Source organism: Canis lupus, chromosome 12 (assembly GCF_048164855.1).
Source record: "Canis lupus baileyi chromosome 12, mCanLup2.hap1, whole genome shotgun sequence".
Lineage (NCBI taxonomy): Eukaryota > Metazoa > Chordata > Mammalia > Carnivora > Canidae > Canis > Canis lupus.
Genome location: NC_132849.1, coordinates 30144302 through 30172054, shown reverse-complemented (window position 1 = coordinate 30172054; position 27753 = coordinate 30144302). Strand labels below are relative to the sequence as shown.

General features: G+C 52.0%; 1 protein-coding gene across 1 annotated transcript in view; it reads right to left on the bottom strand.

Annotated features, from left to right (window-relative positions):
- Positions 1-27497, bottom strand: part of KCNIP3 (potassium voltage-gated channel interacting protein 3) — an 82777-nt gene extending 55280 nt beyond the window's left edge. The window contains exons 1-2 of the mRNA XM_072770320.1: positions 27338-27497; positions 16613-16778 (exon numbers count right to left, since the gene is read on the bottom strand). Coding sequence (XP_072626421.1) covers positions 16613-16778; positions 27338-27436 — 265 coding nt within the window. The 5' untranslated portion in view covers positions 27437-27497. The remainder of the gene's footprint in view (positions 1-16612; positions 16779-27337) is intronic.
- Positions 27498-27753: the final 256 nt, after the last annotated feature.

Sequence of the window (27753 nt, the reverse complement as noted above, 5' to 3'; positions counted from 1 at the left end):
TGCACCGGGAGCCCGATGTGGGATTCGATCCCAGGTCTCCAGGATCGCGCCCTGAGCCAAAGGCAGGCGCCAAACTGCTGCGCCACCCAGGGATCCCTACCTTTGGCTTCTTAATGCAGACCAACTGATGAGATTTCTGTCGATATACATGTTTTGTGCCATGTGGAAAAATTTACTATGGGGAAGAATATGCTCGTAGAAATTATGAAATGTACTAATAAGTTTGCCAATCTATAGAATGCTGGTGTAACTATCCACAAGTGCTCACTCCTTAGTTTAACTAGAAATTAGGGTTTCTAAGGGTTAAAACGTCTGATATACATAATCAAAACCACTAGAAATAATGAGAGAGACAACTCTGCATGCAAGGAAAGTAGAACGTATTTTTGGTAAGAAAAGATATAAAATATGAAAACGCGTTTTTGTTAAGGGAAAATAGTTATTTTGCCCTGCTGTAGAGTAACTGGTCATTTCAGAATGAGAAGGAAGAGAATGAAGGACAAAAACTAAATGAATCTGGAAAGTGGGAAGAGACAGAGGAAAATCTCATGTGGTCAGGTTGGCTGACATCGAATGGATTTATTAGAAGGATTTTAAAAATAAGCTTAAATAGTAATAGTATGCCTACGCAAAATTAAAATGTAATTCTCTTTCATTTGTTAAAAGAACAAAGTATTCTTGGATGATAGGCCTGCTCTTGATAAGAGATTCCGAAGGGTTTTCCTTCACCTTTGGATAATCCACCTGGAAAGCAAAGATTGAATTTTACCAAAGTAATTTCTTGTGTTCTTTTTATAAGTTCTTTGATTAATTGGGAGAAAGGAGTCTTTACTATTAAAAGAGCTAAGGTTTTTTTGTGTGTGTTTATTTCATAAAACCTCATTTGCCTTAGAAGTCTTTATCACTTTGGTCGACTAGATTATCAAGATCATATTTAATCAACTTTTCAAGCCTTTTGATATAAATAAACCTTTTATAAACTTCCTATAATCAAATCCTACATGAAGTCTTTTTGGCCTTAGCTACCTTGGAATTCTCCAGAGGACTCTAGAACATCTCAACAGATTAGTTCTCTTTTCTTTTTTTTAAGATTTTATTTATTTATTCATGAGAGACACGGAGAGAGAGAGAGAGAGAGAGAGGCAGAGCCACAGGCAGAGGGAGAAGCAGGCTCCATGCAGGGAGCCCGACATGGGACTCGATCCGGAGTCTCCAGGATCAGGCCCTGGACAGAAAGCGGCGCTAAACCGCTGAACCACCCGGGCTGCCCTAGTTCTCTTTTCTTAAAAAAAGAGAGCCATAAAACAAATTAAGCTTATTTGATGTATTACATTAAGTGGAAAGAATTGTCAAAGAAGTAATGCTAAGCCTTCTTTAAGTTATATTTGTATGGATACGTGTTACTGATGTTACATGTTCCAGAAATTATATGAAATTCCTAGAGATCTCATGTGTCCTGGTATCATGTTATCAATCATAATGCTAGTTATTATCTTAAAATGTATGTCAAAGAAATAATGAAAATCCCTCATTAGCAGCATTATAAGAACTCTCCTCAGATCTTTACCCATGGCCACTTTTTTTAAAAGATTTTATTTATTTATTCATGAGAAACACAGAGAGAAAGGCAGAGACACAGGCAGAGGGAGAAGCAGGCTCCCTGCAGGGAGCCCAGTGCAGGACTGGATCCCAGGATCCCAGATCACACGCTGAGCAAAAAGCAGATGTTCAATCACTGAGCCACCCAGGCGTCCCTAACCATGGCCACTTTTAAGTCTTTTGATATTTACACACAGTTATTGTTTTACTCCAATGCTTTTGCAGAAGGGCTTCCTTTACAAAGAGATTCATGGAAAGAATTCTGACAGGTACAGATCCCTAATAACTTCAAGATTATACCACTAAACTGTGAGAGTCCTAGTGGGAAAAATGATGGCATCGTAAAACTGCTGAGGATCAAGAATTAATGATTTGAGGGGCGTCTAGGTGGCTCAGTCAGTTACGCATCCAGACTCTTGATTCCAGCTCAGCTGATGACCTCAGGGTCATATAGGATGGGGCCCTCAGTAAGCCTCTGTGCTCAGTGGGGAATCTGTTGGAGATTCTGTACCTCTGTTGCTCCCTCTGCTCTCTCTCTCTCAAATAAATAAATAAATAAATAAATATTTAAAATAAAAAGAATTAATGATGTGGGACTGAATGGGATGAGGATGATGATAAATCTTATTACTTTGTTTGAGGCATGGCCGATTTTTCAACGTTTTGTTTTCTGGATTTAAAAAATGCTTCTTTTCCTTTTTAAAAAAGTTATAACACCACAATTTGGTAAAGTATTCTTTGTAAACAAATATAGAACATATAAATTATTATTACATAATATATAATAATAATAGTATATTAATTTTTTTCTCTCTGCCTGATTCCATCAGAATCCAGAAACTCATACTGGCTGTTCTTATTTTTCAAGACAATGCAGGCTTTTGTTAAGTTCAAAAAGAATCTGTTCTCCTAACAGGGCACAATTGGGCAAGTCCTTGGATTGACTTCTTAGATTAATGAGGCTTTAAAAAATCTAATAAACCAAGAATGACTTAATGTATCCAGTAAAGCCCCTTAGATATGACCGAGCTTTAACTGGAACGTTATATTTAAGGATATATGTAAAATCACTGTTCTTGTCATTCTTATATAAATTATCAGGCCAAATTTAATGAGACAACTTATTTTGCAAACAAATTTGTCTAATTTTCTTTACTAGAAATTGGGTAATTGAGAGAAAAACTATGTTTCTGTAAAATTATAGTTTCTGTAGAAAACTATCACATACCCCTGTGGATATCAAATTCCAGTCCCGTTCATTGCCTTTGAGGTTTGTTATCTACCTGTAACCTGGCCTGGATCCTAAATTCTTCTGATTTTTCTCTGAAATCTGGCTATAGCTTTCCAAACTAATGTTTCTAATTTTCTTCCTCTGACTTAGACTCATTAAGAACAATAATTGCCCTTTCCTTGAAGCCCTGCCAACCAATGCTAGACAACTAGATATAAACTTTAGAGAAATAATCACAACGGCTCATGTATGGATAAGCTTTGTGCCTGTTGCTCAGAAAGTTCACCATAGGGGCACATGGGTGGCTCAGTCAGTTAAGCTTCTGCCTTTGGCTCAGGTCATGATCCCTGCAGGGTCCTGGGATGGAGCCTCACATCGAGCTCCTTGTTCAGTGGGGTGTCTGCTTCTCCTTCTCCTTCTGTGATCTCTCTCACTCTCATTCTCTCTCAAATAAATAAATCTTTAAAGAAGAAAGAAAGAAAACTCTCCATATCATGGATGACACCACCAGAGACGTCCAAACTATAAAAGATGATGCTTTGAGTTGTATGTTTAGGAGCTCAACATCTAGAAATCTTCTGGATTGGCTCCCCTCTAAGCTCTGGTTTATACTCTTCTCTAACCATTAACCTTTGTTTTTCTTTTGCTTCCACAGAAATGCCTTTTACTAAACACCTGATTGCACCATCTAGGCCTAGGTTTGGGAACCCCCTGGGTACCTCTTTCTGAAATAAGACACAACTATTTAACTGAACTGATCTATTCTCAGCACTAAGGGATGCATTCAGTGGGATGGCACAGTCCACCAACTCAAACCCTAGGCTGTGAAACTTCTTGGAGGGATTTCAAAGGGAGGGAATAAAGGGCAGCAAAAGATGCCACCCAAAATATGCCTCTTGGCATGGTGTTATTTTAAGCCGATAAAGTGTTTTAGATAACAGAATTGCTTTGCTTGTTGAATTGCTTGTTGGCTGAGCAAGGAGTCTGTGCCATAGAGCAGTTACCTTCTGCTGTACCTGGATCGATGCCTCGGTATAGCAGACATTCAAACACAAAAAGTTAGCAAACAAAGCACTTGGCTAAAACAGGTTGATGCCCCTTCAGACACATTCTCTCACACTTCAATCTCTTGGTATTATTCTCCTGAGAGTTATCACTGTGATCTCCCTGGCACACTGTGTTCTCTCGAGGGTCTGAAATATGGATTCACAGCCATCAGAAGTACATCAGATGGTCTCACTATGCTTGGAGAAACAGAAACAAGATGAACAATGAGATGAACAGCAAACGTGGTTTTTCCGCATCCTGACATCATAATCTGTGTTTCATGACAAGATCAGAACTTAACCCCGAGGGTGGCTGAGGGCGCCAGTAATGTCCAATTGTCAGTTAATCCCTCATGTATGAAGGATGGCCGAAAGAGGAGGAATGGTTAAGGAGATGAAACAAGGAGGCCACTGGACTGTGGTGTCTCTAATGCCTTGGCTCTATGCAACCCAACCCAAACCTAGGCCAGAGTCAAGGCAATTTAAGACCAACCAATCACAAACATCCAACCAGGCTTTCCCACAGAAGGCGACCAATTAAGCCATGGCCAATCAAATATTTCCTTGCTTTACTTCTGTATCTTCCTTATAAAACCCTTCCCCTCGCTCCTGTCCGTGGAGCAGTCCTAACCACCTTCTGGTAAGCGCTGCCCTATTTGAATTGATGCATGCTCAAACAAACTCTTGAGATTTTTAACGTGCCTCAGTTTACCTTTGATCAGCTGTGAGTGCCAGAGACGGTATTCTGCTTAAAAACTATGGGAATAAGGTGCAGAGAGTGTTGCACAGCCTGTCAGTCCTGCTAGGGCATTGTCCAATGCCTGCCCAGAGCATCAGACTCTGCAGGGGAGCAGAAGCAAGCGGTATAATTGATGAGGTCCCAAACATTTTACAAGCCTATAAAACTGATAAGAGGTGATGATTTCCTCTTCTCTCTGGCAGAGAAGATAACCCCTCGGGTGGCTGTCTCCCTGCCCTGGATCTTTCTTAGTTTCAGCCTAACTGAGAGGTCATATGTCAGTGTCCCTTTTATTTCCACCCTCTCTAAAAATCCCTGTGTTTCTTTCTCTTTTGAATCAGCTTTGTCATTCTGCTGGTTTCCTTATTAAGTACTTCAATAGAACCTTGACACATACTCACTGTCTATTTGTGGAAGAACGATATTTTTAACACACAGAGAATGATGCTTTGACAATGCAAGCCAGCTGTGCCCAGCTTTGTCTGGAACCTCAAGGCTTTGTGTCCTCAATCGGAAGCACAGGCCCTCTTTCCTGGCTCCTGGCCTTTCCCTGCCACTGCCCCATGCCTTGTCCCTGGGAGCCTTGGGCCTGGGCAGTGTGTGGCGAGTGGCTCAGAAGATAGGGCTCCCCCCGTCTTGAGTGGACTCCATGTCTCAAATCCAGGTGTTAAATGTGACTTTCCTTGAATTTGGGCAGAGGCTCCAATGGCCGAGACCACTCTGCAGGTCATACTAAGGGACTAGGTAACCGGTCCTGTGATCCACCCTTCTTCACCCCACCAGGGGGCAGAGAAGGAAAAGGTTGGTGGAGAAGAGAAAGGGAACATCTCTGGAAAGGTTGGTTGGTGTGCTGTGTATTTTATCCTCCTCCTACACCAAGGTGGCTTTAGTCCTCTGTCCAATGAGGGGCTTCCAGGAAGCCTGTTGGGGTCTGGGCATGTGTCCCTGGGGCCAGGTGGGTCTGACCCACACCTGGAGGAGGTCAGGTGGCAGCCATGGCTACAATGGCCAGAGGCAGCCAGGGTAAGAGGAGGGAACTGGACACCCACCGGGTGACGGTCCTGGAAGCAGAGGATGCGTTTCTGCAGAGCGCCCTCAGACCCTGTGGGTGAGATTAGAATTCTGATCTGGCCCAGACAGGATTCCCTGAGGACCCACTAACACCTGAAAGATGCCCACAGGACCCGAACAGAATTTCTCCCAAGGACAGTGAAGGGCAATCACACAGGGAAGATGGATAGAGACAGAGGTAACAAGGAATCACCACCTCCACTGGCTTATTCCAGACACTGGTGGCCAAAGGTTGTGTTTTAGCAGCATCTCAGTGTTCACACCAGCCTGCTCTTGCCCTCCTTGTTCCCCGGGCCCAGATGGCTCCCCTGTACCCCCACTTAGTGTGAATCCCAGAACCAGCATCCCAACCTGACCTGGAAGGAGCTCAGAAGTAGGCAAGCAAGCTCAAGTCTTTGTGTCTTTTCTTTTCTTTTCTTTTTTTTTTTTTTTGGTCAGATGAGGAGCCTGAAGCCTAGGGAGGCAGATTATACTCTTAGGTGACACTGACCTGTAGCCTCTTTCCTCCTTTCAAGACAGACTGAGACAGAGAGACACACAAAGGGAGTGAGAAAAAGCCTCCATGAGCCTGCAAGAGGATCAAGCATGTAAAAAGGTTTGAAAAAGGTACATGAAGCTATTGGGTAATAAAGACTCCCATTCACTGAAACCCAGTAAGCAAGGGGTCTTGCTGACTCTCCTAGTAGCCCTGTATAGCAGGTACTGTGACACATATCCCCCTAGGACAGGTGAAGAGCCCAGGCTGACCATGGCAGGAGAGGTGCTCAAGATCACCAACCAGCAGGAACAAGCAGGACCAACCAGCAGAAGTAGCTAGTGAGGTCCCGGCCAGAGACTTGGTAACTCCAGGCACATCCCTCTCCCACTAAGCCTGACCCTCAGGGGTCTCCACTCCCAGAGAAGTAGCCTACCATCTGCAAAGTTCCATCGTCCCCGACAGTGACTGCCTGGGGTAGGGAAGGTCAGCAGCTGGGAGGAGGGGCTAAGGGGCAACCCCAGCAGAGACAGATCTTCTGTTGCTTTTGAAAAGCTGGCTGTGGCTGGGCTCCGACTTCCTGCAGCAACATTGGCCTGAGTCCCCCATTAGAGGCCCGTGAGGTTCCACCCCTGCTTCAGACTCAGACCTCCATCTGATCTCCCTCTGCAAGCCTCATTAGATCAGAATCGTGTCTACTTATTCCTAGAGATCTATTATAGCTTTTGAGTATTTATTTTTTAGGATTTCATTTATTCATGAGAGACACACAGAGAGAAACAGAGACATAGGCAGAGGGAGAAGGAGGCTTCCTGTGGGGAGCCTGATGTGGGACTCGATCCTAGGACCCTGAGCCAAAGGCAGATGCTCAACCACTGAGCCACCCAGGTATCCCAGCTTTTGAGTATTTAAAACCATTACTATTTGATCGATTTTGAGATGACTGATATGTTTGATTATATGCTAAATTTTGTGCTTTTATTCTTCTTAAAATATTATTCATTAATTTGACAAGGATTTCATGCTCCAGGCTTTGTGCCAGATGCTCAGGGCAGGGCAGGGAGGAAGAACAAGGGACAACGCCCCTACCCTCCAGAGAGGGGACTAAAGGTCAAGCTTTTGTCCAGCCCCACTCAGTCCCTCAGTGTCTCTGAGCATCTTTGGGCAGCAGAAAGTACTTTTTTTTTTTTTTCATCTTTGGCTAGAAAGCCAATATATCACATGTCTACACTGACTCATGTTTATGTGTTAGGGATTTCATTTGATATCTCTTTAGAGAATCATGCAATTACTTTAGCCTAATTTCCTTCATATCCCTCCAATAACAGGATAAGACAAAAGGACCCAGAAGCCTGGAGCTGTTGAGGTTTCCCCTTTCAGTGTCCGGAGCTCCCAACACCACCTTCCCCAGCACACCTGGCCAAGAAAACACCAGGTCCTGAAGCGCAGGAGCCCCTCTCCCTGGGCCTGCCTTCTGGTCCCCATGGCTGATCCTGGGTCTTTGTCCTGCTTAGCCCTTGAGCACTCATCCTGATGAGGGGCAGAGGAGGCAGAGGAGAAGTGGCACCTGTCACTCCCACACAGGGCTCCTCCCCAGGCCTGAGCCTGGTGGCCCTATTGTATCCCTGCCAAAAATTCCAGGTTGGTTGGTTTTATAGATTTTAAAATATGGTGGTCACTGATCAAGTGGTTGGTTTTATAGATTTTAAAATATAGTGGTCACTGATCAAGCACTTCCCTCACTCCTCACTGCAGAAGTCACACATCTCTTTGGTGGAGCAGGAGAGGGCTCTGGGGAGGGGAGGAAGGAGGGGAGAGGCCTGGGCGAGGGGATCAGTGTGTGCAAGGCAGGTGGGCTGGCCCCAAAGCCTCCTGCTCCCTCCCAGCCAGGCTGAGCCTGAGTCTGTGCACCAGGAGAAGGAAAGCCCCTCCCACCTCCTTTCCCTCCCCAGGCCCGAGAGTACTGAGAGTACCGGAGCCCTGGCTTGGGACTCACGGCCTGCAGATTCGAGGGCAGGGCTCCCCGAGCCAGGGGGTTCCTTCCAGCTCTGCTCTCAGGGCCACTGCCCCCTCTGATTGCCCCTGCCCCACTCGAGGCAGGCACATTGGTCCTGAGTCCCAAACCTGCTTCTTTTTGCTCCCTTAACTGGTCCTATCAAAGCAGCCCTCACCTCGAGCCAGGTTCCCAGAGATGAAGCGGAAGAAGAAGCTGATGATGTCTCCCAGGTGTTTCTTGCAGCCGTGGTGGCACTCCTGAAGCCTCAGAGCAGGCCCCCGGGCTGGGCCTGGGGTCTCCCGGCGCCCCACCACTCCTGGGCCTGGCCCCATCCTGGGGGCCCCAGCTCCTGCCCTCAGCTCTGTGTGACCAGCCACAGTGCAGGCCACCCCCAGCCTGCTCTGTTCTCTGCCTGCCTCTCTCCAACCTGACATTCAGAGCCTTCCTTTAGAATGCTCTCTCCCCACTGTCTTGGTCTCAACCTGACCCTCAGTGTCTTGGCTTCTCTGGACTTCCCTTCCCTTCTCTGTCCTCTGTTTCTGCCTCCTGCTCCCTCAGCCTTCCCCAGGACCACCTGCCCCTCAGCCCTCAGCGCAGAGCCCCCAGGGCCTGACCAGCACCTCCTGTAGCAGCCTCTACTCCTATCCTCAGGCCAGCCCCTTCACCTTGTGCCTGGCTCTGGCTCCCCAGGACCCCAGAGTTCACTCTTCCTGGAGACAGAAGGGCTCCTGCAGCTTCTTGGGCTGGGAAGGGGGTGAGGGTGGGGTTGGGCATTGCTCCTGAGCTCTCAGCACCAGTGGAGGAGGTGCCACTGGTGTGATATTCGGGTGAGAGTGTGATCTCACTGCAAGGGGCCTCACCCATGTCCCAGGGCTTCTCTGCAGCCAGAAAGGGAATAGCCTGCTCCCATCCAGGCTTCTGCCTGGGAAGCTCAGGGGCCAGGGGGCCCTGGGCAGAGCTGGGCGAGGGGGTGGGTGAGGCCCTGACTTTGGCTATTTCTTGACCTCTGGTCTCTGCTCACTGACACCAGACCACAGTGCTGTTGATGTCCTAGAGTGGAAAATGGGGACATGGGAAGGGGTCCCTCTGACGAGAAGGGTAGAGGAAAACAAATATATGACCGGGCAGAAACTGCTGTCCCTCCCCCTCACCCCCACACTTGCTGGGCACCTAATATGTACCAGGCAGTTTGCTCAGATCCTTCTGGCCACCAGTGCATTCAGTCATCAAAACAACCTCACAAGGTATGTGTAGCCGAGAACGCCATGTCAGTACTCGTTCTCCTTCTCTTTTTTACCTACAGAATTCAGATTCTATTGGAGGTGGAAATGTGCCCAGTTTTAAAAACCAACATCCCCCCACTTCCTTTCAGTCAAGGTGGCTCAGTTCTGGCCAGTGATATGCAGGCATAAATCTCTCAGAGATTTCCCTGAGAGTGTGCTTTCCTGATATAGGCACTACCATTTCCTCCTTCCACCCAGTTTCTCCTTCCCCTTGCCTAGGATGAAGCCATTATGGCTGGAGCCAAAGCAACTACTTTGGGGCTGTGAGGAAAAGGACAAAAATACCCCCAAAAAAACCTTGATTCTGACATTCCCAAGCTGCTAAACTAGTGCCAGCCACTGCTTAACCCAGATTTCTCATATTTCTGTCTAAATTAAGCCACTGTTATTTGGGGTTTCTGTTATATGCAAGTGCAGCCAAGTCAAAATATTCCCTCCAAAGTGTAAGACAAACTCTTGCACCTTGCACTCCCCGCTGGTAAAAGGAAGTGCGGTGTGGGATGGCCTTCCTGTGTACCACCGTGAAGCACGCTGCTCCAGACTGTTTGCTTTACTGGGAGCAGGCGAGGCTGTGCAGCAGGTCAGGCTGCATACAGGCAGCTCTGCCCCTGGGATGCCTGGGTGGCTCAGTGGTTGAGCATCTGCTTTAGGCTCAGGGTGTGATCCTGGGATCCGGGATCGAGTCCTCCATTGGGCTCCCTGTAGGGAGCCTGCTTCTCCCTCTGCCTGTGTTTCTGCCTCTCTCTCTCTCTCTCTCTCTCTCTGTGTGTTTCTCATGAATAAGTAAATAAAATCTCTTAAAAAAAAAAAAAAAAAGCAGCTCTGCCCCCTTGGGCCTGATAACCCTGCACATTCAGTAGCCTACCCTGCATTTAAGGCAAGGTAGCATGCTCTGCAGGGCCAATGACAGTTCCCAGTAGGAACACTCCATGGTCTCCCTAGGTTTTGAGTAAAACCATGCTTTCTTTGGCAAAGATTTTTCTTTTGACATGGAACTAGCAGCTCACTACTGGTTCTCATGGAGATGGAATGTCTGAGGGACACCAGGTAGCATGGACCTCAGCTGCCCATCAGGCACTGAGTATCAACCTCTCCCCCAGCTCTAAAGGCCTATACGTGTGTGTGCAGCACTCCATCATCATGTGCAGATGCGATGTCTGAGCACAGGAGAAGAGGGTCTGAAGGGCTCAGGTAAGTGTATAGCAAGTGACTCAGGCCCCCATGGAACTTGCTGCACTGCCAGCTTCCTCTCAACCTGTATCTGTGACCTCATGGGGAGCCCCTAAGACCATCTGAAGAGAAAAGCAGGGAAGCCCCGGTGGCTCAGCAGTTTAGCGCTGCCTTCAGCCCAGGGCCTGATCCTGGAGACCCGGGATCAAGTTCCACATTGGGCTCCCTGCATGGAGCCTGCTTCTCCCTCTGCCTGTGTCTCTGCCTCTCTCTCTGTGTGTGTGTGCGTGTCTCTCATGAATAAATAAATAAAATCTTTTTAAAAAATGAAGAGAAAAGCATTTATATGTAATTTATAGACAGAGCTACAAGAAATGCTGGCACCAACACTAGGTTGACATGGTGGCCCACTCAGCAGGGAAGGACGATGGAGAAGGGGAATCTTCCTGATGGGCAGAGTGTTGAATACATATGCTTGCCCACATTTCCTGGAAGAAGAGAAGGTCTGGGGTAGGATTTATGCTCACTCATGGACAGCTGTGAGAAACATTTGTTCAGGAGTCAGGGTGGTGGAGGAAAGGAAAGAGGAAACATGGTAATTGCTGTCCAAAGGGCACCAGGCCTGAGAAAGAGCTCAGTAGCCAGGTAGACAAGATGGCCTGGCAGCCTGTATTCCTTGCTGCCTGGCGCTGCTCACCAACAAAGTGTCATATGGTCTAAGATTACTTAGGGGTTCAGTAAAAGAACTTCTCACCAGGCTGTTGTGGCTACAGCTGTTGTTGAGTACCCAGCCTGCCAGCAGGGTGACAAGCCAGCCGCCAGTTGGCAGGTCAGCTACACTGTACCCTTTCTTCCTGGCAGGACCACCACTTATCCTCTCTGGAACTGACATTCATTCTGCATATGAACCTTCATCCCTGCCTGCCCTGCTTCTGCCAACACCATCACCCATCACAGTGTCCCACACACCATTGCTACCAACCAAGGGACTCATGTGATAACAAAGAAGTGTGGCCAAAGGCCAGTTTTTGCAAGACCCACTGACCTTATCCTATTCCCCACAGCCAGAAGCAGCTGGCCTTACTGAACAGTGGAAGAGCCTACTGTAGACCTGGTCTGAGCACCAGCCATGAGGTTATTCAGATGCTGTCCTGTCAGATGCTGGGATGTGCTACTGAATATGCTCCTTCTCTAGCAGAATGATGGATCCAGAAACCAAGAGGATGACAATCAGCCCTCATAGCAGCCCTCAACAACCCCCTCTTCCATTTTTGCTTCCCATCTCTAATACTCTGGGCTCCAGATTAGAGGTTTTAGATCCCAAATCACGGATTCTTCCTTAAGGGAAGCAGCTTCTAGGCTGGAGACTGAGGCTGCCACCTGGCCATTTTGGGCTCCTCATACCACTTAGCTGAATTGATATAGTGGGTGTTGGTTTGAATGAGCCTGAGGATCCAGAGGAGAAGGTTGCAGCTACATGAGGTGGGGGAGGGGAGTGCTATGTCCCAAATTTACTGACTTTTCCAGGGAATTTATTAATTTTGCCGAATACAGTGATAAATGTTAGTGGGATGTTACAGGCAGGATGACCAAGAACTCAGATCCCGGGGGAATGAAAGTTTGGATCACTCCACCAAGGACCCTTAACTGAGGCCTTATAGACAATCACAAATTTCCTACCACAACTCCATGGAAAGGTAGTCTATTTCTATTCTCCTCAAATCTGGGCTATGCTTAGGGCTTGTTGGGACCAATAACATTCAGTGGAAATGATGCTATGTGAGTTCTGGATCCTAGACCTCAAGAGCCCTTTTGCCTTTTCTTACTGGAACACCCCTCTTGGAAGCCAGCCCCCTTATACTGGGGACAGCTATGTGGTGAGCAAGTCCAAGAAGCTCTGCGGAGAGACACAGGCACATGTGTGGAACGGTCTTAGCCCAGCCCAGCCACCAGCTAAACAAAAGCAAGTGAATAATCATAGTCAATGCCATGTGGGGTGGGAGAACCATCCTGGGAAGCCTGCCTAAATTCCTCATCCATAGACATGAGAGAAAACAAAATGGTGATATTTGGGGGTATTTTGTTAGGTGACAAAACATCACTCTCTCAACTTCAGAGTTTGGACCCAGTACACCCTCTCCAGAGAAATCCTCTTCACTAATCATCTCCCCCCACCTGGCAACTCCAACTATCCAACTTTCTAAACTTTTGATACAGGTGAAAGCTTCAAAGGCCACGTGGCCAGTTTTCAGATAAATCCTTGAAACTTTGCATCTGATCTGGCATCTCAGTTTGAAACACAATGTGACACATATCTTGGTGCTTCAAATATGTTAAAATTCTGTCAGTGTATATTTATATATCCTTACAGATTATAGACAAGTTAATTTACCTTTTTGCCCTCATACCTTTCTACTACCACTTTTTTAAATCAGGGTGCTAGTGGCTTTATGATCTTACCATGGGCTTGAGGGAACCCCAAGAGAAATGAGTTACCCAGAGATGAATGCAATGGTGGATGAAAATTTGGGTCTCTGCCTTGGGGGAGGGGGCAGGAATTTGTTTGTGTAAGGACAGTTGCACATAACACACGGGAGCCTGTGGCTGCTGCTCCAGTGTTCCCACCAGAACAGCTAGGGAAGTGGGGGCACTTCCTGGGGTGGCAGGCAGGGCCCAGGCTTCCTTCTCTGGTCCCCCAGAATTTCTGTGAACTTCCCAACAGTCTAGAGTAAATACCTCTCTGATTAAACCAGCCAGCCTGGATTCAGTGGTCTGCTGCCAAGACCCCAGGTTATTCTGAAACCCAGTCCTGCTGTCTTCATGGGGAGCCAGACCCGAGAAGCCGGTCTATCCAGTTAATGGCGTAGCCATGCTCCCGGAGAGATGTTCTGGTATCCTGACAGAAAGGAATTTTAGATGCTAGGGAGACAACGCAGAGTGGGTCAGAGTCCCAGCCTCTGGGTCACTGAGAATGGGCTCCCCAATGTTGCTGAGGGACACACTTTTCCGCCTAGGATGGGTGCTCCTCTGTCATGCCGCCTGCCCTGTACTCCCTGGCTCCCGGGCCCATCTCAGAGGCCACTGCTGCAGACCAGCTCCCAACATCATGTGGGGCCTTCGCAGCCCGGAAGGGACTGCCAGGCATAGCAGCAGCTGGTGCAGCCATTGCCTTCTTGAATCCCGGCCCCTACCTGACAAGGTCGCCTGAGCCTCGGGGACATCTGTATGTTTTACTGGGCCTTGGCTTCTTCCCCCAAGCTGTCCCAGAAATCTGTCTCTCTGACCTGCTTCTTCTGAATGGAAAAACCCCTGACAACAAGGGTGTAGGGTGTTGGCCTTGTGCCTGCCTTCCACAGGCACCCACTGCTCAGAACACCATGGCCGGGCCTCGCTGAGCTCAAGGACAGAGCGACACTGAATGGCACCGATTGTTCTCTGCACCCAGAGCCCTCTAAAGGAGCAGAAGCACCTCATCTGTGCACAGTTTAGCATTTCACATGCACACAAAGCCCTCGGTGTGACTACACCAGCAGTGCCACCCCTGAGGGGCATACAAGGAGCCATGCCTCATGGAGACAAGGGGTGCCCTGGGGTCTTGGCTCCTTAGTCTGTGATGGTGGCTGCTGCCTCCAGAGATACCAGAGGTTTCCCCAAGAGAAAAGACATGGAAGACACACATGGGGGGTAGGGGTTACCCTGCCTGGAGTATATGGAAGATGCTCCAGGTCAGAGCCCTTGCTCAGCCTCTAACACTTGTGACCTGCTGAGTCATGTGACCTCCCTGAGCTTCAGTTGACTAGTAATGAGTGCCTACCTCATACGATGAAATAGGATCTGGTTTTTCCATGCTTCACGTGGCCTCCTAGTGCCTGGCACAGTGTCTGGGGAACATGTCCATGCAGGGCAATGCACCTGGCTGGGCCCAAACTGTGGATGGTGTCCTGGGCCCTGCTCTGCCCACCTCCACTCTGGCACCCAATGCTCTGGGCTGTGAGCAGTCCAGCAAACACATCCTGACAGTTCAGCACAGGTTCCTGACCTCCAGGAATTGCCCTGAGCTAAAGGTGGGGTATATGCAAGGTCTTCTTGTGACCTTGAACATACCACACCCACCCCCCAGCTTGCTTTCTTCCATGTCCACCCACACTTGGGGGTGCAAAAAGCCCCAGCTAGGAGGTGGCACATCATACTCCAGCCCCAATCATACTCCAGCCCCAATCATACTCCAGCCTACAGAGTTGGAAGTTGGAGACAGGGCTCAGCAGGGAAAAAGCACGGGGGTCAGGCAGGGGTGTGGAGTGGAGAGGATTAGGGAGAGACAGAGAGGAACACTGAGGTGATGGTCTTGTGCTGTTGCCAAGAAAAGCCTGGAGGGGGCGCCTGGCTGGCTCACTCACTCCATATAACTTGTGACTCATGATCTTGGGGTCAGTTCAAGCCCAACATTGGATGTGGAGCCGCTTAAAAAAAAAAAAAAACTGCCTGGGGGGCAAGACCCGCGGGGTATTCAAGACTCGAGTAGCACAAGCAGTATCAGTTGGAACAGACTCGGCTCCTTCGTGCACACAGCTGGCCACACCACAGGGCCACAGGGCCATGGCCCACCTCTGCTCTTGGGTTTCTGTCCTGAGAGCAAATGGAGTTGTTTGACCCTGCTGCAGAACTAACAGCACTGTAAAGGTGTGAGCTTCCCAGGTGAGCTGTTTGTGTGAACTTTTAGTGACTTCACATTTCCACCACAGGCAAAATCTAGTCCCCCATCATAACCCCGGGGAGCTGGGGAGCGCCCTGGACCCCACATACATATTCATATGCTTTAGTGCTTCTGTGAAAGGTCTCAGCACAGAACAGAATGGAAGTAAAGGGTCGAAGGGTTAGGAGTCTGGAGCAAAGGTCGGCTGAAAACACAGAGTGACAGGGACTCTGGGACACAGCAGAAGGGGGTGCTGGAATGGCCAGGAGGGGCTGGGAGCATCCCAAAGAGCGGTTGTGCATAAAGGACAGGAGTCTGCGAAGTGGCAGCCAGTCCCTGGCCCACTGTGGGCCCCTCAGGCCTTCCCCTTCTCTCTTCCCGCATCCAGCCTGGGAGCCTGGTGCCCTGGTTTATGCCCATTTTCCCATCAGAGGCCTGAGGCTCCCCGGAAATCCTACAGAGAGTGTCTGAGACAACAAACAGGACAGGCTGTCAGGGCTCACAGCTGCCTTTTTCCTTTAAGACTCTCCCGCGCACCTTGTGTATGAGATCACATGTGTGTGGGTGTGTGCATGTGGGTGTGAGCGGTGCACGTGCCTGTGTGTGTGTGGTGGGTGGGGGTGCACATGTGTGTGTGGTGGAGGCACAGGTGTGTCGGTAGGCGTGCACAGGTGTGACTGTGGCGTGTGTATGTGTGAGAGAACAGGGGCTGCACGAGGCCATCTGTGCATCCCTTGCTCTGTCACACTCGACAAATAAATAGCACCAAGGGCAAGCACAGAGAGCCATTGCCTGAGCCCCTCAGGAACATCCGCAGTGCTGCCCGAGGTGAAGAGCCAGCACAGCCGCTGGGGTGCTCTGGGCAGGACCCAAGAGGGACTAGGACTGGGGTTTCCTCCTCACTGGGCCTCTGCACACATTGCTGCTCATCCTTTTTACAGAGGACTTCGGAAGGAGGCAGGAGCTGCCCAGGTTACCCGCCAAAAGGTAGGCAGAGCGAGCCAGGCCTGTCTCACCAGGCCAGACTCTGATGCCTGGCTCTAGCCTCCCAGCCACCCAGGTGGGACACCCCAGCACAGGCCCAATCCTCTGTCCCCACCCTCCACAGGGCCTGCTTTGAGCTCAGTGCCTTGCTTGGATTAATGGGGAAAAGCATGAATGAATGAAAACATTATCTCCCAACAAAGATGGAGATGGCATGGCCTGGGCTGGGGTCCCAGGGTGGCCTCTGAAGCCTCAGATAGAAGAGAGCTCCAAACAGACACCCCACCCCCACCCCTGCCCTCATCCAGCCCACCCCAGCCCCTACCTGAGCCCTGTGGGGCTGCACTGGACAGGATCCACTTGACCAGACAGCACCGCATCAGGGCCTGGCGGGTGAGCCGGGGCCTCTGCCACTTGACGCCCTCCTTCTTGCTTAGCGGTGTGCGCCCAGGGTCCCCCAGGAGGCTGCCATCTGACACCTTCATCGCTTCCTGCAGCAGAAACAGGTAGAGTAGCCCTGAGCCCTTGCTCAGAGAGGACCTCCAGGCCGGCCCCAGTCTCCTGGGCAAAATTGTCCTCCATTCCCCCCAGAGTCTTGCCCCAGATTCACTTGACCTATGACATGTGGCCTGCGTTCCAGCTGTAGGAGGAAGCACCCCTGCATGGGCACCAGTTCTGAGCGGTTGGGTTGGTTGGCTGGGACAATGACCACCAAGGTGGCAAGTTGGTGATATCTTTCCAGGGTTGTAGAGTTTCACATGTGCTACCTTGGTAGAGTCCCGAAAAGTATGTGGCTCCCTAAAGCAAAAATACAGACGTGCAGTTGGGCAAGTTCTGCAGACCCACGGCCCCAAACCCAGCCCCTGCATTGGTCAGCTCTCAGGCACAAGAAGCAGAGACTGACCCAGGCTGATGACAACGGGAAAGGAATTGGCAGCAGGGGAGGGCCTGGGCCAGCCACAGTCTCCCCAGAAAACACACAGAGCCAGGCTTGGAAGACAAACCACAACAAAGAGCAAGCAGAGGGACAGCCAGCCCTCAGCCACAGTCACCCCCCCAAAAGAGGGCAGTGAGAGCCCACCTGCCGCAGCTGAGCACCCTGGCCCCTGCTGCTCATGCTTCCATCCTGGGGGCTCTGGGCCTGGGACCCCCACTGGTCTCATGGCCCTGCTGCCCCTAGGACCTGGAGGCTGCTCTGGGGGTCTTCTCAGTTGAGTCCCTAGCTCTAGGTTCAAGGTTAAGAGTAAAGGAATCTGCAGTCCCAGCGCAGGTCATACGCCTCCTCCCTGGCTGCAAGAGGAGCCAGGAAAGCAAGCATCTGGACGTCAAGTCTCTCTCATGTTCTCAGTATGGCTTTCCTGAACACGAGGAAGAAGAAAATCCCTCCAATGTCCCCTGAACTGAGGGAAACTGGTCTGCTGCAACCCACAGGCTCCTGTTAGGCAGGAGAAAACTCCAGATGCTGCGTTGGCTCATGGCTCCATGGGCCCAGTCATGTTTAGAGCTGGACAGTCTGCCTCCGGGTCAGCTTTTGGTGAAGTGGCTTCCTAGACAGGGTGACGTCCACACCCCTTAGCCTGATTTCTGGGGCCTTCTCCGTTGCAAGTGCTGCCTCTATAGCTGTCATCCTCCAAGCCACCCCCCAGACATACATGCTCAGCAACACCCTCCACATTCCTTCTCTTCTCCGAGACTTGCCCTGGCAATGGGCGGGTTCAGCGGTGCCTGGAGCTGCAGCGAGGGCGAGCACATACTAGCCTGGTGGGGCAGAAAGAGAGGGTGAGCAGGGGTGGCCAGGGGTCTCAGGGTACCAGAGAGGCTGAGGGACGCCCCCTGTACACACATGGACACACATACTAGCACGCGCACACATACACATAGGTCCTGCCCTGGCTGTGTCAGAGAGGCACCTTCTCCATTATTAATGATCCTATTCAGGAGAGAAATGGCTTCAATGAATAAAGCCTTTATTTCTGTCCAGGAAGGGGTAGGGGGAAGATGGGCAGCTGGTGCTCCATTACTTCATCAGTTCTTTGCCGTAGGCTCTGCAGCTGGGCTTAGCGGAAAATGTTAGAAGGAAAAACTGCAGAGGGCCTCAGAGCCTCTATTGGGACCAGGAGCTGTCATTTGGAGCCCTGTCTCTCCCAGGACAATGCTGGCGGTGCTGGCTGGCAGGGGCCGTCCTCGTGGAGCCCGTGGCTCGTCATGAGGATTGTCGTGCAGACCAGGCCTAACTAATGGGGGAGAGACCCGGATGGGGGCCTCCAGGAAAGGCTGGGAAGACCCACTGGCAGGGCAGAGGGCTCCGGCTGTGCCTTTTATTCTGGGCCTCAATGCGGTCTCATCATCATGACAATCCCACAAGGTAGGCCCCACCACTCCCACTTTAAAGAAACGAACTCCAGGAGAAGTCGGGGGCACGCCAGGGCCTCTCTGTACTTGTGGTCAGGTGGTGCCAGGCGCAGGCTGTACCGCGTAGCCTTCCTGGGGCCAGGCCCCGGAGGCTGAGGGGTTCCCCAGGCCCCTAACCATGTCAGAGTAACAGTCTGCGAATGTCCAATACTCTCCCGGACCACGGAACCCCAGTATGTGTGTCCTCCCTGAAGCAGGGGGCTGGGCGTAGTGGGGGCAGGAGCCCTTGAGCCCCCGGGCAGGGTCTACGATGGCTTCCCTCTGTGAAGTGGGGAGGGGTCCTCACGGAGGATAGGAGGGCCCACAACGGCTGAGATAGGCCCCACAGTGGACGACTGCCAGGAGGACCATGGGGAGGGCGGGAGGGACACGCGACCGCAGGTCATCCTCAGGAATATTTGGCCCTTGTCTGTCTGGGAGAGGGTCCGCCTGGGTTGTCTGGAAATGTCAGTGGCCACTCTGGGCTCCCTGCTCCTGATTTGGAAGCTCCCAGGCATAGAAAGAAGGGAGCCCTGAGAGGTGACACATCCACCCCTTCACCCCAAGACGCCTCTGTTCTAAAAGGCGATAGAATTGAAGGGAGCTGAATCAGTGAGCAAACCCCAGCTTGAATTAAATCTTAGCTCCTGCTAAGAACCCCCAGTGGCTTCACTGCATTTCAAATAAAACCCCAGTGCCTCTGTTCAGTCTACAAAGCCCCCGTCGGGTCGGCGGGGCACCCCTGACCCTAACAGCCCGCCCCGTGCTCTTCACACACACCAGGCAGCTCGCCCGGCGTCTCGGCCCCGCTGCCCCTCCGCCCGCAGCCTCCATCCAGGAGCTCTCTACATCGATTCTCACAACCACACGTGATTCCACAATGATCTCAGTCAAGTTTCAAATAAAAAATACCGACATACCAACAAAAAAGAGTATTCAATATATACACACACTGGAAAACTTCAAGAAATATTTACAAATGCCTAGATGAAAGTCCCCTGATGTTCTTCTTAATTTAATTGAGAATCCTCTCCTCCCGCTCCTGCTTGATCCTGCCATTATTTCAACAGCGGATGGAGCCATCCATGTTCCATCCTCCATGGGCCTCACGGGGTGGCCAGGGTTGGATGACAGAGACCGATGAAGCCAGAGGATCTGTGCCCCGAGGTCACACGGAGTCCCCATTGGCACACTTGGCACGTGTGGGCATTCCGGGCTGCCAGGGACCTGCAGCCTTCTCTGAGGCCCACGCGTTCCCTGGAGGACAGAGGCTGCAGGTGGGCAGGGCCATTCCCTGACAACCCAGAACTGAGACTGGCGGCACCTATGTGGCCAGATGGATCGGGGTGGGTTTCAGCTCACATCTAAGTCCAGGTCTGTGGGGAGCAGGGGAGGGACAGAGAAGACACCAAGCTGGTGATGTACCTGTGGACCAGGCACTGGGTTAGGTGTGTGGAGATGCTGTCTTATTTGATGCTCACACCAACTTATTGAGGTTCCTTAGACCGTCCTTCAAATCCCCCAGCTGAAGCCCATATCTCAGAATAGGTTCTTCCTCACACCCTCTTACCACGCTTGCCTGGAGCCCCCGTGGTCTGTGTCCTCTCGCGCAGGGTGAATGGGGAGTCAATCTAACTGTCCAACTTCAGGTGTGTCCTGGTGGGCTTTGGCTGGAGGATATGGGTTCCTGGGGGTGGAGCTGTCCCACTGGGCACCTGGGAGATGCTCCCATCTGGTTCAGGAGTTAGACTCCAGGAGGTGTGGGAGGAGATGCCTTGACTGCTCCTCTATCTCCATCTTGTCTTTTACAGGGATGGGGTGTGGCCTCAGCTCAGAGTCTCTGCAGGCCACATGGGGTGGGGGTGAGGTTTAATGCTGGTGTTTTATTTTCATGGCATCCTTCCCATTACCTTCACCTTCATCAATGGCTCCCCCTTTCCATTTACAATAATGATTTAGAGATCCCCCTTTCAATGAATTTATTGAAATTTAAAATGTGAGTGAAAGAAAAAATAGAAAACAATCACACAGATTGTGGTAGATAAGGCAAAGTCAGTGAAGGCAGAGTACCAACAGCCAGGAAGCTTGGAGACAGGGGGGCCCGATCGATGCAGCCATGCTGAGACCCTCGGGTCTGAGCTGTCCCAGACAGTGGTCCCTGGCTGCCTGTGATATTGAACACTTGAAATGGGGGTAGTCCAAATTGAGATGTGCCATCAATGCAAATAGACACTGGATTACTTAGGGGGCACCCGGGTGGCTCAGTGGTTGAGGATCTGCCTTCGGCTCAGGTCGTGATCCTCAGACTGAATCCCACATCGGGCTGCCCACAGGGAGCCTGCTTCTCCCTCTGCTATGTCTCTGTGTCTCACATGAAAATATAAATAAAATCTTTTAAAAAAAGCCTTACTTAAAAGAATGTAACATAGCTTATTAATCATTTTATATTGATAACCTATCAACATGATAATATTTATACTGGGTTAAATAAAATATATTAAAAATAATTTCACTTAAAAAACTTTCTTTAATGTGCCTTCCTGAACATTTAACATGACACCTGTGGCTCACATGACACTTCTATTGGCTAGCACTCTTCTAGATGGTTCTCTGATCTGTCAGTTGGATGGTTTGGGGATGCCTCCTCCTGCCAGGGCTTACCCTGACCCCAACTCTTCTCTCCCTCTCAAGTCCCAGCTAGAGTCAGTCAGACTTGTCTCAGAAAGGTGGCCCACTGGAGAGTGGAGGAAGGGTGGAGGACAATGAGGTGGGAGGCCAACTTGAGGACTGCCCAAATCCAGGGGAGGAAATAGGGGTGCTGAGCCAGGCACAGACAGTGGGGTGGGTCGTGGAGATATGAGGGTATTTAGGATCTGCTGTAGATGTGGGTAGTGGTAGGGGGGTCAAGGGGTCCCCCCAGTAACTGTGACATCTGTCACCACAGAGGCGGAGGAGGCAGACAACCCATCATGCCTTCCAGCTGCCCCAGAGCAAGGTCTGGACTCTGCATGAGGAACACCATCAGCTGAGTGTTTCCACCACGCCATAGAGAGACGCCGGATCATTTTAAACAAACTACCAGGATCTGAGCTCAGACATCCCACCTCGTGAGTCCCCACCCCTTGCAGCCTCCTGAAAGGCCCAGTGGGCACAGCTTCATCTTGTGGGGCCTCATCTGATCAAGCCACTAAGAGTGTCCCGAGGCAAGACCTTCAAGCAGCCACTTCTGCCTCTGTGGTTCTTGTCAGCTGGGCTCCAGAGAACCCCCAAAGTCAAGCCCAGAGAAGGCTTGGCAGGGGTTACCTGTGGGCAGGGGGCAGCCTGTTGGGGGTTGGGGGTGCATGGCTGGAGGCCATGGAGGGTCCTGATAAACACTAGTTAAAAACATCCAGGCTCCCTTCCTCAGAAGGAATGTCATATGAGTAAATGCGTATGCAAAAGTGATTGCTAATTGTTCCCAAATATTTACAAGTATGGATGAGAAATAGCATGAACGGTTGCATAAGGACCACCAAGACCCACCGGATTCTGGCTCCGAAGACATGCTTAGCCAGGGAGGGGGATCTCAGGCAGGTTAATGTTATTTCAGGCCACCAAGTACAGTAGGAAGGGGTCTGCAAGTCGGCCAGACGAGGACCCGAGTCCCAGACTGTCATCTCCTGGCTAGGCTACTCAACCACACTGAACCTTTGTTTCTTCTGTAAAATAGGGATAATAATATGTCCTTATAGGACCAAGGGGAAGGTTAAGTGAGATGACATACAAAGCCCCAGCAGGAGCGTGATTATCAACATTCCCCATCCCTCTGATGCTGAGTAAAGTCTGCTGTCCAGAGAAAGGGACAGGCCAAGCGACAGCCCAGTGATTTCCAGAGAGACAGCCAACTCCCTCTGCTCAGCTGCTGCACATCAGAATCACCTGGGAGCTTCCCCCACATCTGGCTGTGGGGGGGCCGCATTATTTGATTCAGTGGGGCCTGTGCTGCTCTATTTTTATAAAGCTCCTCAGTAGATCTAAAAGTGTTGCTAGGTTTAGAGGGCTCATCCCACCAAAGGGGAAGTTCTCTGGGTCTTGCCTGTGGGAGGAGAGGATCTCAGGTTCTCAGTCTCCCTCCTAGGAGGGCTGCCTCAGAGTCTGGGCCAGCTGGGGACATGCAGATGTGGGGCTGCCTGCCCCCTGCCCCCAGTGCCATCCTGGGGGCCGCACAGCACAGGCTGGCTCCCCCAGCAAACACTCCTCGTTGCTCGCTCTATTTCCATCACTTGGGACAGATGGCAGGAAGTGGCAGTGGGCGTCGTGTCGTGCAGGCCCCGAGGATTTGGGGTGGGGAGGCTTTGGGGAGCCTCGATTCTCCACCTACCCCTGGGCACCTACAGCTGCTGGCCAGACAGCTAGCCTGGTGAGGGGGGAGCTGAGACTGTCCTGAGTCCCTGCCAACACCTGCACGAGCACACATACGCTGGAGCAGGGAAAGGAGGACCAGGTCATCCCTGCCCTGTGTCTGATGGCTGCCACCTGGGCTAGGACACAAGCTCCTCACCTGGCCCGTGCTGCCTAGGCCATGAGGGGGGCCTCATCAGCCCAGGAGTGGACTCAGCATGCTCATTGATGACATTCTCCTGTTGGAGTGCTCTTCCCAGGCTCTACTCAGTAAACAGAAAAGAAGTGACATTAACTCTTCAACCATTTATGGAGCTGTCGCCCTATGCCTGGGTTATGCTAAGCAGGCTGGTGTAAGATCTCATTTATCTAGGAGGTTGTGATATTCCCCCTCAGGAAAATGAGAAGACCATGGCACAGAGGAGCCAACTAACTTGTCCAAGGACACACAGCTAATGCATTAACGAGGTGGGACTGAGCCCAGACCCTCCTGATGCAGAGCCAGGTTAACAGCTGACAAGGTACAGCCATGTTACCTCTGCAGGCCACCAACCTCTCCAATACCAAATGTTGGGGATGGGGCTCTGTGACAAGCCAGTGGGCATATGTGTGTACATGTGGAATGGGGCATGAGACCTGCCTCCTGGCACTTTTGGTAGTGTCCCCCACCTCTACTTCCAGCCCTCACTGGTCAGCACAAGGTACCAGTCTCAGGTGAGGGCCCAGTGCAGGCGCTGAGTGTATCTAAGGCCTAAATGGGAAGACTGAAGCTCAGAGAGGGGATGGACCCTGCCCAAGCTCACAGGGTCAACTGGGTGAGGTCGAGGATGGAACCTGGCTGTCTAAGGTCACTACTCAGAATGTCTGTCTTGAGAGAGGATCTTAAAATAGAGTCAGCGGGGGCATTGGGCACAGAGGCATGGCACCAGCAGCAGGTGGACGCAGGTTTACCCTTTGTTTGCCCTGGAGGCATGTGTTGGAGGTGGGGATGGGCAGCTGGGGGCAGGGGGCAGAGCTGGAATGAGGCTCATGAAGACCAGCGGCTGCTTTGCCCAGCTGAGCACCACCCAGGCCCATGTCTGTGGGGTTAGGGGGCTGCTGGGCAGGGACCTGAGGTAGGAGACCAAAGATGAGAGGGTGGGCACTGGGAGGTGGGACAGGCCTCCTCTCGGCTGTCCTGCCTAAGCTCAGCTTAGCTACCCCCTCTCCAACTCTGGTGCCTGCAAGTCCCTTTGGTTCTCCTCCTGTCTCCCTGGATGTGGCTGCTCTGTGGCATCCTAGGACAGAGGCTGATCACAGCTGACAGATGCACCTGTTCAGAGGACACATCAGTCAGGTGGGGATAGGGAGCTGGGGTGGGGGAATGGCACCCGGTGGTGACCTGCTCCTCCCCTGTATCCTCCTCCCTGCCACCTGTCTCGAGGACCCGCTGACGAAGACTTGCCAAGTTCCCCCTCCTTTCTTTGCCTTGAAAACAAACAAGGTTGCAAACAAGGTCCCTCACAGTGGTCACATCCAGGGCTCCCTCCACAGCTGCTCCCGGGCGTTCCCAGAGCTGCCTTGGAGAGGGGCAGGGAGAGCAGATGGGCCCCAAGCCAGCCTGAATCAGCAGAGCACTTCCCACTCTTGTGGAAGATTTTGATCAGAAAAGAGATCCTGAATTCAAAAAGATGGGGGCCCTTTCCTTTGCAGCTCCGGATCTACAACCCAGAGAGGGATCTGCGGCTGGCTCAAGGTCACATGGCCTAACCAGGGGACCCCAGGTTACAAGCAGGCCACTCCCTGTTTGTAGCCTTCTCCCAGGAACCCCCAGCCCTCCCACCAAGCCCTAGGAAACTGGGCTTTGGAGTAAGTGGAGCAGGGTTCAAATTCTAGCCATAACACTTGGCAGCTTACAATCCAGGGCAGACATCCATTTGCTCATCTGTAGAGTGGGTACAATACCAAGAGCTACCTCATGGGCTGCCCAGGGATCCAGGGAGAGAATGCAGGGGTGTGGGGCCTGTTGAGAGGTCTGGCAGGGAGAAGTGGCCACCTTGGGGCTCCTGCCTCTCAGCCCTGCCCTTCTCTCAGACTCCACCTGGGCAGCAGCCAGAGCCACTTCACTCCCCATCTCAATGTGGGGCTTTGAGCACTTTGAAAATGGGTGAGCAAATTCAGGCCCACCTCCCACATGCACCGTGCAAGAAGGCTGGAAGCCCGGTAGGTAGAGGTTCCCAGTGAGTGTGACCTCACTCCCTAAAGACCTGGAACAGCAGCTTGTGCCTGCCACAGGAGACCCGCTGCTGCTCTCTGCTCCCTTCCCCTAAGAGCTCACGGAGTTGAAGCTGCACAAGCTGCTCCCCTCTTGGAGCCTAGGTGTCTGTAGAAGGGGAAGCGGCAGTGCCTGCTCTCCCGGGATGTCCACAAAGGACCAGGGACTGCACGGAGAGGCTGAGGGACTGAACACCCACGGGGTGTCATTCAGGGCAGCTGCCAACCATGACTGACGGGCAGCTGAGGGCAAAGGAGTCAGGCCAACTCCCAGCCTGTGCTCCGAACTGCAGTCGCCACCACCAGAGTCGAAGACTGTTTTTCACAATCCCCCTGGTGAGGAACCCAGGAGTGGCTTCCCTTAGGACCACTGCCCCTGCCTGGCCCAGCACCAGAAAGTGTGGGACCCGCTCCAGGCTCTGGCCAGGCCAGCCACAGGAAGGCCACCAGCAAGCTCAAGACACAGTGAGATCCCCTGGGGCTCAAGCCGGTTGTAGGGGTTACAGAGGGCAGTGTCGAGTCACAGTGGCCAAGGAAAGGGCCAGATGCACGTGCATGCAGCACAAGTCAGCGGTGGGCACAGTCACGGGGCATGCTTGTACCGTGCACACTCATACCGACGTCTGTGGATGCTCAGGACCCGTGATGGCTGTGGCGTGAGTGTGCAGTGTATAGCGTGTATGCCTGTAACAGGGCACACTCTGCTCCTGCCCTGGAGGTTGCTGGGGAGACTTGAGGTAATAGGACAGAAGGCACCTTGCAATGTGCCCTGTCACCAGGCTCAAAGGGTTTCATGTCATCACCTCTACTGATCCTCCTGGCATCCCTGGGAGGTGGCTCGGAGAGGGCAGGGGTGGGCCAGGCAGGCTCTGGGGAAGTGTGGCCTGGACCCACCCACAAGCTAACTCTGGGCCCCTTGTCCTTGAGGGGTTGGGGGCAGGAATCCACCTCTGCGGGGGTGAAGGTAGGGGGACACTGCAAGATGCCAGCCCAATATCTAGTCTTCCTTGCTCACAAAACCCTGATTTTATTTGAGGGCTCCTTTCCAATCCTTCTTTCTGCTTCCTGCTGCCTACACGTGCTGGCTGGAGCTCCAGCAGTGATGTTGGACTTTAAGGTAACCTCAAGGATGGGGGCCAGTGAGACAGATGGAGCCTGAGTCCCTGCTGACCATGCCCCCCCCAAGCCAGCCCTCTCTGGCCTCCCTCCGGACTTTTGCATGAGAGAGAAATGCAAGCACCTCGTTCAATCCGCGGTTAGCCTAGGAGCAGCCAGCTCTAAGCCCGAGGCTGCCTCTTCCTTCCCAAGCAGGACTGGCCCAAACATGTGAGGCGCTTGCAAGGCATCAGGACAGATTCCCTGAGTGTGAACTGTAGTCTGGGAACCGGCTTCTCTCCCTGTCCCTCGCTCTTCCTCACTTACTTATTATTCTTCAGCCTTCCCGACACCCTCTACTATTTCTTGAACCCCGTCCCAGGCGTTCTCCTTTGCCTTCTCTCTCCAGCCTCCCACTAACCCCGTACAGCCCGAACCATGAGCATCGTGTGTCCTTGCTCAGGGGGCTCAGCGCCCACTAGGAAGTGGTGTTCATTAATTACCCAATTAATTAAAAGAGGCACTCACTGCTCACAGCCTTCAACCTAAGACACCGCCCCCCTTCCAGCACTCAGCCCTCCCCGACCTCTAAGGGCTGTGGGCCCCCCGGGGGGCTCGGGGTCAGGGTCAGCTGCCCTGACACTTGCCCCAGGGACTGACAGAGCAGCACCGGACACTTGCTTGACCCCAGGTCCTCCCTTGTCCAGCTTCTATCCCCCAGACACCTAAAGCCTCTCCTGTCCAGAGGGGGGCCCCAGGCTTCTAGCCTCCCCAGATTGGGCAGCCCAACACTTACTTTTTCAAAAGTGACCCTACAGGGGACAACAGGGCTTGAGGTCAAAGGAGCAAGCCCAACCAGGCTCCCTGGTCCAGGGCCACCGAAGCCTTCCGTCCCCACCCCGGGCGAGCCCCCAGCCCGGCCGGCGCCTACCTTCGCCCGATGCATCCTGGGCGCCGGAGGAAACTGCTGCCGGCCTCCCCTCTTCGCAGCTGAGAGCAGGACTGCGGGGCCGGCTGGCAGCTGCCTCATGTTTGCTGGGACCCACACGTAATTGTTCCAGGCGCCTCCTCGCCCGCCCCCTGCCCACCCCTCCCGCCCCGCCTGCTTCTCCCCGCTCCACCCCTTCTGCTCTGCCTCCTTCCTCTCTCTTCCCCTCCCCTCCCTCCCCTCCCTCCCCTCCCTCTCCGACAGATCGCAGTCCCCCTCCCGGGCTCTCTGCCCCACTCTGGGGAGAAATGGTTCCTAATCCAACCCCCTGAGCCTAGCGAAGCCCCTTTGCCTGGCGCTGGGCTCTGCCCCTGCTCCTGCTTGCGGGGCTGGCGGCTCTCTGCCTCCCCCGCTGTCTG